The sequence below is a fragment of the Dermacentor andersoni genome, chromosome 8 (genome assembly GCF_023375885.2).
Source record: "Dermacentor andersoni chromosome 8, qqDerAnde1_hic_scaffold, whole genome shotgun sequence".
NCBI lineage: Eukaryota > Metazoa > Arthropoda > Arachnida > Ixodida > Ixodidae > Dermacentor > Dermacentor andersoni.
The window spans coordinates 2,554,228-2,564,853 of NC_092821.1; the positions used below are offsets into that span (position 1 = coordinate 2,554,228).

General features: G+C 49.7%; 1 protein-coding gene across 1 annotated transcript; it reads right to left on the bottom strand.

Annotated features, from left to right (window-relative positions):
• Positions 1 to 5,736: 5,736 nt before the first annotated feature.
• LOC126526717 (uncharacterized) lies at positions 5,737 to 7,900 on the bottom strand. The gene is made up of 2 exons (XM_072290139.1): positions 6,870 to 7,900; positions 5,737 to 6,796 (listed from the first exon to the last, which is right to left on the bottom strand). Exons 1-2 carry the CDS (start codon positions 7,898 to 7,900, stop codon positions 5,737 to 5,739), a joined length of 2,091 nt encoding a protein of 696 aa, XP_072146240.1.
• Positions 7,901 to 10,626: the final 2,726 nt, after the last annotated feature.

A 10,626-nucleotide genomic window follows, 5' to 3' on the forward strand; every position in this document is an offset into this window, starting at 1 on the left:
GTGAGTCGCAGGAACGGCCACGCAAGGGCTCGTGTAGGTTTCCAAAAAAATTTCTCCTGACTGAGGTACTTCATTACGTATGACTAATTTTTGTCTAACCCACTCCTGCAATAGCCCCATAAAGGGGCTGCAGTATGTATGAATAAATAAAATAAATAAAAAGAATTATTCCAGATGATATGATGTGTTCAAGAATTTTGCAAGCTATACTCGTTCATGAGATGCGCCTGTAATTTGAAAGGACTGAAGAATCTCCAGATTTAAATATAGGTATAATGCGTGCGATTTTCCAAGCAGCAGGCACAATTCCTGTATCAATGGATTGCTGAAAATTCGGACGAGTATGCGAGCTGCCCCTGGTTTCATTCACTTGAGCAATTTTGGACATATGTCATAGGTTCCGGTGGCTGAATTACTCGGCAAACGATTAATAGGTTGCTCAATGCCTTCCTGCGTAATTAGGATGTCATTCATGTCCGCGTTTATACTAATTGCATTAAAACCTGTGGGAAGTGGTGTTTCATTAGTAAACAGGGAACTAAAAATATAGGTTCAGTTCGGTGGCAACCTCAGACGGCTAAATAAAAGCACCATCTTTTACTATTGTCATCCGACTAGATGAAGGAGGCTTAGGATTGAATACTTTACAAAACTTTTGAGTATTGGTTTTAAGCAAAGTTGATATGTCATGATTAAAGAATTTATCTTTGGCTCTCTCAATTTCTGCTTGGCATATTCTCGACTGCGCCCGGTAGTTATTCCAATCGCCCTCAGATGCCGAACGTTTGATTTAGTATAAAGGCGCTTTTTCTTCCCGATGGAACGTTTAACGTTGGAAGTGAACCATACGCTATGTGATGACGTTGTGAGGATGATTTTTGGAATGTGTCTTGCTTTTAATGTTTTCAGTTCAGCGCTTAGTAGGTTCCAGTTGTCATTTGAACAGCGGCTTGATAATGATTCCAGGAACTGCTCACTGAACAATGACTGTTCACTAACCAATCGTTCGATACTCGCCCGTGCGTAATTGTAAATAGTTTTCCTAGGAATTTCCGGCTTATTTCTTTTCAATGTGTATTCGCATTGTGATCACTGACACATTCCAAAACATGCACTGCTATGTTTTCAGGCTGTGTTGTCAAGACAAGATCTAGGGCCGACTCGCCACGTGTCGGAGCAGAAACAATCGATGACAAACTGAACTGAGATACCAAAAAAGGAATTCTTTATATTCATTTTTCCTTGCAGTGCCTTCTGCTGTGTACGTGCGCCAATTTATGCCTGGGTAGTCGAAGTCACCGGCAAGAATTGTTTCTGAGGTCAGATATTGGTCATGTGTAAAACTCAGTGATTCATCCCGGTCCCTAAGAAACTCAGCAGGTGAATCAGGCGGACGGTAGCGAACACCGATGATGCAGGTAATAAAATCACGCAGTCGCAATGCAAACCACAATATTTCAATACATGAAGGGCTGTCTAGCAAGGTAGCTTGGAAATTAGTTTTTACAGCAATTAAAATTCCACCACCACGTGAGGTGCACCTGTCTTTCCTAAACACAGAATGGTTACGAAACAAAGTTCGCTATTGTCGATATGAGGGTGCAACCACCGTTTCAGTTCCCATTACTATATCCGCTTCACAGCATTCAATGAGTGCGGTGAGGGTTTCTTGCTTGCCAAGCAAACTCCCAAAATTACACATGATCAATGAAAGTTTTTTATCTTCACTGTGTTTCTTGAATTAGCCTGAACTAGCCTCCGCCTCGAGTCCTGGAAGAGGAATAACTTGCTGAGTTGCAGCATCGAAGGCATATATTTTTATTGAAAAGCTTATCGAACAGCAATTTGTACTTTTCATCGTCGGACTGCCGCTCACAGCGAGCAAAATCTCTGAGTTGTTTACTAATCAGTTGAATTCGAGGTGAGAAGTCTTCCTCGATCCCGACACGAGGCGAATCCGAGTCCTTTAAGTTAAAGGCATTTTTCAAAACAGTGCTCTTATCCTTAAAGTTCAGAAACTTCACAACAATACGGTGCACATAATCTGTTTTTTTTTTCGACCCATTCGGTGAGCATGTTCGATTTCACCTGTTTGGACACCACGGTTTTGCCGCAAACTCCCTTACCAATTTCTCAGTGTCTCTGGACTGCAACATGGACTGCGATTTTCAAACTGACTGTATATTTCTTGACTTTACTAAAGCTTTTCGCCGCGTGCCCTCTGCCGCTTAATTTCTAAATTACGTGCCCTACGACTTGACTCATTAACATTATCCTGGATTCGTAACTTTCTTTGTTTTCGAGAACGCTTTACTGTTGTTAACAATTTCTCTTACCCGCCTTCTTCTGTTAGCTCTGGTGTGTCACAAGACAGAGTCCTCGCCCCTTAGTCTTCTTAATCTACAATAACGACTTACCTACCCTGATTACTTCCTGCATGCGCCTTTTTGCCGATGACTCTATAATGTACTGGTGTAACAAATGACTCATGACACTAAACTTCAAGAAGTGCGAGGTGATGTGCTTTAGCCGAAAATGTGTAAATTGTAAATTTTCACATAATAATATTATGCTTTCCCACACTTCATCTTACAAGTACTTTATTGTTCTTCTTACAGAGAATATTTCATGGGTCCCACACATCGCTTCTACATGCGCCAAAGCATCACGTTCTCTTGGCTGTCTACGACGCAACTTGCGAAATGCCCCGACAAACATTCGAAAACTCGCTTTCCAAACATTAATTTTGCCACAGTTGGAATTCGCCTGCTCAATTTGGTGTCCTCATCAAAATTACCTAATCAATGTGACGGAAAGCATACAAAATAGGGCAGCCCGGTTCATATCAGGTAACTACGGTATAAACTCATGCATTACGCAAATTAAACTGGACCTTCTACTGCCGTCAGTAGATAGACGCCGCAACATTGCTCTTCTGTGCTTATTCCACAAATATATTGGCACTAATAAACGAACCCGGCTACAACTGCCAATTCCCCCTTTTTTTTTACGCAGATTACATAATCAGTTCAGTTTCATGCTTATAAACGGTAAAACAAATGCACTTAATTTATCTGCACTACCTCGTTCTATTCGTATTTGGAATGACCCTGATAGCCTCCATATCTAACCCCAACACGTTCCACTGTCAGTTACTCACGCTTTACCCATTTAATACCGTTCATGAGTGCCCAGTCCAGTGTATTTGAACGCATGTTTTTGCAATGTTGTATATTATTTTCATAAACAGTATTTTTTTTGCTCTGTTAACGGTAACAAGGGTTCGTGCGCCTTCAGATATTGCTTTGTCTTCCCTGTGCTAATATGGTATCACACGGCAATCTTTTTATGGCTCTGTTCCTGCTGGAAATTTGTACTTTTTAAATCTTTACTGTTTAAAATGCCCCCCTTACATTATGCCCTGTCATAGTGGCTGTAAGATCCTTTTGAATAAACAAACAAACAAATAAATAAATAAATAAATAAATAAATAAATAAATAAATAAATAAATAAATAAATGCAGAATTTGTACTTTCCTCATCGCTAATTCAGCATTTTTATAAAACTGATCTACTTCCTCATTATCGTGACTGGATGTTCGAGCGTAAGCTTGTACTACCTTTCATCTATACCTCTTATTAACTTTGATTACGACTACAGCTACCCTCTGATTAACACTGTAGAATTCCTCAATGCTGCCCGCTATGTCCTTATGGATTAGGAATCCTACCCCGTATTGCTTCTTATCTGGGAGACCTTCATAGCAGAAGACATGTCCGCTATTCACCAATGTATAAGCCTCGCCAGTTCTTCTAATCTCACTAAGGCCAATAATATCCCAAACAATGTCTGATAGTTCCTCAAAGAGTCCTGCTAAGCTAGCCTCACTCGCGAGGGTTTGGGTGTTAAACGTTGGAAGGGTCAGTTTCCATTGGCGGTATGTCCGAACCCAGATATTCTTATCACCTCCTGCTGCGTTAAAGGTCTGACCGCCGCCTTGGTCAGATTCTTCAGCTGCTGGGGACTGAGGGCCATTGGGTAATTGAGTGTCATTTGGGAGGGAGTGGCTGAATACTTCACCGGGGGCCCAATTCCTGTTCTGGCGAGGCAGTGTCGTGTTGAAGCTTAGTGGGCCTTCCTAATCTGGTTGTACCTGGATTAGTATAGCCCCACTCGCTCTCGGCATCTTTCGCAGGCGTCGGGCGTCACTGCAAGCCGGCAGATGCTGTGCACTTGAGGAAGTGAGTTTCAAGATCACCATCGTATCATCACCATCACTAGTTGCGCCTGGAGCACGGAGGAAGAATATGTAGGAGTTGAAACTCCCGTCAGCGAGGGCGCGCGCGGGCGACCAGATAAAGTCACAAAAATAGCATACTCCGACGGGGGCGCATGCAGCGGTGGCGCCTTGCTGCGCGTCAAGCAAGCCGTAGAGGAAAAAAAAAAAAAAACAGACGCCCGGGCGGACAGCTCGGCCGCGCTCTCTTCGGCGGAACCCGCGTCTTCCGCGCAGACCAGACGACAAGCAGACGACACGGACGTTCGCTTCAGCGGGCACGCTGAAACGTTGTGTTTGTGCGCCCTTACAAGTCAAACACCAACAGTTCTTGTCGGTGTCTGTTAGAGGACCGTAATACTAATAGCGCTGCTACGCGCAAATGCCCTTCTTCAGAATTCGCTAGCGTACGATGGGACGCAAGTGTTTCGTTGAAAAAGGCGAAACCGAGTACAAGCCTTGGAGGGAAAAGGTGAGTATAATCAAAGCCTGCAACCAAGGGCTGCGGCGATTGCTGGGGACGGCCGCCAGCTCACATGGGGAGATCACGAGAAGCACTTCACGAGCTACATGATGAGATGGGATAAATACTACGGCGAGTTTAGATACGAGGTAATCCTGGACCACCCGAAAAAAAAAAAAAAAACCTGGACTGAGTCCAGAGGCTGTTCCATGCACCTTTCTTCCGTCCCCAGCATCTTTGACATCCCCGAAAAAGAAGCGAACTCACCGGGAAGCGTCATCAAATATCAGTGATGCCACCATTAAATGATCAAGAATGAGCGTATACGACAAGCCAGGAACATCAACGGCGGTGAACGTCAGCGATGTTCACACTGTGTGCGAGGCCCATGAGCTTGACGAAAATCAGCCTGGTAATATGCTCAAAGAAATCGAAGGCATGTTTGCCATCGACGAATGCCAGCAGCGCTTACAGCAATCCAGTGAAAGTCATCGCGTGGGTGAAAAAACAGGGCCGCGTACAACCGCAAGCTACAGGTTACATAACTATAGCGGTCACCGAAAAGAAGGCGTTTTATTTTTTACTATGCTCAAATGTTTGAGGCGTAGCACCGATCGCTGTCCAGGCTGTCAGCGCTGAAGAGAGAAAGAGAGAAGGAGATTCTTGATGATGGGAAGGAAAGGTTGGGGTAAAGTGCAGCGCAGTAACTGTCTCTCAGCAGAGGACACCTCAACCGTGCTGCACAGGGAATAGGGAATGAAAGTAGAGGGAGAGCAAGAGCAGCAGAAACAGCAGTACGCCGCGGAAATGTGATGAAGCTAAAGGCGGTCGGCGAGGCCGACAGCCTCGGCGAATGTCAGGAGCGCACGTAGTAGTGTCCTGTGTCGTGAAGGGCAGCCCGAGGAGTGCAGGAGTTCAGTCACGGTGTCGCACGGCAGGCCGTGCCCACGGTAAACACGGGCGAGAGACGCGCGCGCGAGCGTAAAGTTGGGGCACTCACAAAGCAGGTGCTGGAGTGTCTCGATCGCGCCGCAGTCGCCGCAAAGGGGAGACGGGCTCCACGCAGTCGATGCCGCCGCTCGGCGGGCCACACAGAACCGGTCCGAAGGGCAAGGAGGAAGGCGCGCTCGCGCCTAGTGAATCCGGTCTGCGGGAGATGGCGCGGTGGGCGCCCCTGCGCTGCGCAACTCGGTCGTCGGGATGGCGGAGCGCGAGCTCCCGTCTGAAGTGGAGTCGCGCTGTATCCAGCGAGCTCACCCGTTCTGTCAACGCGGTCGACGGGTCGTATGCGCGCCTGGCCAGCTGGTCCGCCGTCTCGTTGCCCGCGACTCCGACGTGCGAGGGGATCCACTGCAGGCGTAGGTTGCATCGCCCCTGCAGTGCGTGCAGACGGACGGCAAGGCGCTGTGCAAGGGGTGGCGCGCGCTCGTCGAGTAGCAGCTGCTGCAGCGCGGACCTCGAGTCGCAGAGAATCGCCGCGCTGCTGATGTTCGGCGACTCCTCGAGGAAGTCCGCAGCGAGGTGAAGTCCAGCTAGCTCCGCCATGGTAGAGGAAGCCCGGTAGTAGAGCCGGCACTGCTTCGTGATGCCAAGTTCGGGAGCAACACAGGCGGCAGCCGCCGAGCCGTCGCTGAGGACGGAGCCATCGGCATACAAGTGCGTCCTTCCTCCCAGGTCGTCCTCGAACCTGGCAGCAGCCTCCTGCTGTACAGCGCAGAGAGGCGTGCGATGTTTGGAGCGGACGCCTGGGAGGTCGAGACACACGTGAAGTGGTGTGCGCTGGTGTGGCGGTGGCCAGGTTGGCGTTACGGGCGGAGGGTCGACCACCAGGCTGTCATACAGTTCGCACACTGTTCCCACTCGTGACTGGGGCAGGCAACGGATGAGGGACAGGATGGGTCCTGCGTCCGGGGCACAGGAGAGGCGCTCGAGGTGGCCGAGGGCACGCAGGTCAGCCGTCAAAGAGACGGGCCACGCGCCAGTTTCCGCGAGCGTCTCCGCAACCCGCGATGAGCGAGGGAGGCCGTGGCACATGCGAAGCACTCGGCGGTGGTCGCTGCATAGAATAATGGTCGCTGTCGATGAGCTTCCACAGTTGGGCACTGACACGACACAGTGGTAGCGCGTACAACACTTTCGGCAGTGCCACCGCAGAGTAGAGCGCTGCCGCGAACGAGGCAGGGCAGCCGTCGCCACGGGCGAGAAGGCCGCGCACCGCACTCTCCACTCGGCGCATCTCAGCGCGCAGCCGGCGCACAGCAGCGAACCACGTGAGGCGGTTGTCTATCGTGAGCCCCGGGTACCGCACTGTCGGGCGCCAGGGCAGGGGCACTCCTTCGACGAGCACGCAGCCGGTGCGGCGGCGAACACCGCAGGGGCGGATCAGGATAGCCTCGGATTTCGTCGACGACAGCCGCAAGCCGATGGCGCGCAGGAAGTTCGCGACGCCGTCCAGCGCCGCCTGAAGCCGGTAGCGCATCTCCCCCGTCGCAGAGGACGGCCCGTGCACGAGAAGCGCGATGTCGTCTGTGTAGAGCACAGCACGCACAGGGAAGCGGCCCGTTTTGGGAACGCACTCGATAATGGGCGCGAGGGCAAGGTTGAACAAAAACGGGCTCAACACTCTTCCCTGAGGCACACCGCAGCTCACAGGACGGGGCGAGCCGACCGTGCCCCCTACTCGGACAGCTGATGTTCTCCCGGCGAGGAAGGCCTCGATGTAAGCAAGGAGCCTGCCCTCCACACCGAGCGCCCGCACGGCCGAGAGGATGGTGTCGTGAGGGAGACAGTCGAATGCGCTCTGGGCATCGAGGAGCAGCAAGAAGGCAGCCTCCTTGTCGAGCCTGGCCTGCTCGAGGGTGCCGACGACGACAGCGATGCAATCCGCCGTGGAACGGCGAGCGCGGAAGCCGCACTGCTCGGGGGTAGAGCACCGCGGGCATCCGCAATCCACTGGAGCCGGGACAGAGCCATCGTCTTGCCCGGGATAGACGTGAGGGAGAGGGCCCTGTCGCGCGGCCGGCGCCGCCGCAGCGCGCCTGGGGCGGACGGGATCACGCTGCAGATGCTGCGAAACCTGGACGAGCCGCAGCGCCGCCTCCTGCTCGACGCTTACAACGACGTCCTGCACAGCGGCTCCCTCCCGGATTCGTGGCGACATGCTGTAATCGTCCCCGTGCTGAAACGCGGCAAGCCACCTCACAGCCCTGCCTCATACCGGCATTGAAGAGGCGCGCGTGACTGCCTTGTGCGAGGCGCGCGGGCGCCGAATGCAAGCAATACGCGCGACTGGTTGCCTTGGCAACCTAACCGGCGGTAATTTCTTTCTCGGCCGCCAGGTACCGCCAGCTCGATAGTGGCTCCGCGGGCTTGTGAGCTTTTCTGGTCGCCGCAAACAGCGGAGTTTCCACTCCTAAATGTTTCTTGCTCCGTGGCCTGGAGGGAGGTACATGAAACAGTTCATGGTCTCGGCTGTCTGTCTCATGCATCGGAGAAGCCTTTCCGAAAAAGACTGCACTGGTGCTGATGCGCCGCGCAAGGGTTAGACGTCGGATGTGAGGAGGGTGCATTGACTGATACTTTCGCACCACCACTTCTCGGTCAAAGGCAAATTTTCAATGAGCCGCGCGTAAAATTGGCCACTTTAGAGGAAGCCGCGCTCTGTAGTTGGAAAGCGTTCCTTTAAGCTACAGCGTAAGCTTCTGCCTGCTATCAGTTAGTCAATCTTTGTACACTTCAAGCGGGAATCTTAGTGACGTCCCGTTTGCCGCTGAACTTGCAATACATGCAATTTAGATGTTGCGTATATATGCTCGTGATCTACAGGAGCACACAAAAAAATGGGGGGGGGGCATCTCAGTAGGCAGATATCGTCAACGCGTTTTGGAGATTTCTGCAACCCATTTCGTAAATGTTGATGCGTATGCGATAGATGTGTTTTCCTGATCGCGATGGGCAAGTCAATATAGAACGGTTTGCAAACGGTTCTGGCCTCGTAGTTCCGTAATCGCACATGCGTAGCGGCCTTGAACTCGTATATGCAAACCCTATAGGCCTACCGACATTTAACAGTTGCGAATACATGCTCGGGATATACAGGAGTTATAAAGGAAACCCGCGAGAACGAATATAAGCGCAAATGTCGAAGAAATAGCTGGACGCAAACTACGACTTTTTTTTAAATGAAAATCTGTAAGTGTCCTTTGCAACTGTTGACGTTTAAGTTATTTAGTTCTTATTGTTTGCGTGCTACTGTAAAACCACATCACTTTTCTCTTCCTTAGCGCTGCAATTTTCTTTTTGGAGTGCTCTCATTAGAAAGTCAGCTTGAGGCATGTCGGTAGAGTCACATTAAGTCCATTTCATCATCATCATCATCAGCTTGGTTACGCCCACTGCAGGGCAAAGGCCTCTCCCATACTTCTCCAACAACCCCGGTCATGTACTAATTGTGGCCATGTTGTCCCTGCAAACTTCTTAATCTCATCCGCCCACCTAACTTTCTGCAGCCCCCTGCTACGCTTCCCTTCCCTTGGAGTCTAGTCCGTAACCCTTAATGACCATCGGTTATCTTCCCTCCTTATTACATGTCCTGCCCATGCCCATTTCTTTTTCTTGATTTCAACTAAGATGTCATTAACTCGCGTTTGTTCCCTCACCCAATCTGCTCTTTTCTTATCCCTTAACGTTACACCCATCATTATTCTTTTCATAGCTCGTTGCGTCGCCCTCAATTTAAGTAGAACCCTTTTCGGAAGACTCCAGGTTTCTGCCCCGTAGGTGAGTACTGGTAAGACACAGCTATTATACACTTTTTTTCTCGAGGGATAATGGGAACCTACTGTTCATGATTTGAGAATGCCTGCCAAACGCACCCCAGCCCATTCTCATTCTGATTATTTCCGTCTCATGATCCGGATCCGCCGTCACTACCTGCCCTAAGTAGATGTATTCCCTTTCCACTTCCAGTGCCTCGCTACCTATTGTAAATTGCTGTTCTCTTCCGAGCCTGTTAAACATTACTTTAGTTTTCTGCAGATTAATTTTTAGACCCACTCTTCTGCTTTGCCTCTCCAGGTCAGTGAGCATGCATTGCAATTGGTCCCCTGAGTTACTAAGCAAGGCAATATCATCAGCGAATCGCAAGTTACTAAGGTATTCTCCATTAACTTTTATCCCCAATTCTTCCCAATCCAGGTCTCTGAATACCTCCTGTAAACGTGCTGTGAATAGCATTGGAGAGATGGTATCCCCCTGCCTGACGCCTTTCTTTATTGGGATTTTGTTGCTTTCTTTATGGAGGACTATGGTGGCTGTGGAGCCGCTATAGATATCTTTCAGTATTTTTACATACGGCTCGTCTACACCCTGACTGCGTAATGCCTCCATGAGTGCTGAGGTATCGACAGAATCAAACGCTTTCCCGTAATCAATGAAAGCTATATATAAGGGTTGGTTATATACCGCACATTTCTCTATCACCTGATTGATAGTGTGGATATGGTCTATTGTTGAGTAGCCTTGACAAAATCCTGCCTGGTCCTTTGCTTGGCAGAAGTCTAAGGTGTTCCTGATTCTATTTGCGATTAGCTTAGTATATAGTTTGTAGGCAACTGACAGTAAGCTGATTGGTCTATAATTTGTCAAGTCTTTGGCGTCCCCTTTCTTATAGATTAGTATTAGGTTAGCGTTCTTCCAAGATTCCGGTACATTTAGTGTGTAAGGAGGTTTATTGGACGAATCCAACAAACAGGCGGTAGCTCGGAACAGTAGGTCGGGAGAACAAGATGGTGGTGTTCGAGCGCCGATCTCGTGCCCTCCGCTGTTGATGATGATCGGGATGTCATTATCTTCCTTTCTTCATTACAATTGCCCCCGTCGAGAAAG

What these genes read in the sequence shown, in the direction of transcription:
- LOC126526717 (XM_072290139.1), bottom strand. Translation starts at nt 7,900, where the DNA reads ATGTCGCCACGAATCCGGGAGGGAGCCGCTGTGCAGGACGTCGTTGTA. An exon ending in GTGGCACTGCCGAAAGTGTT is followed by an intron (nt 6,797 to 6,869) that starts GTACGCGCTACC and finishes TATTCTATGCAG; the next exon opens with CGACCACCGCCGAGTGCTTC.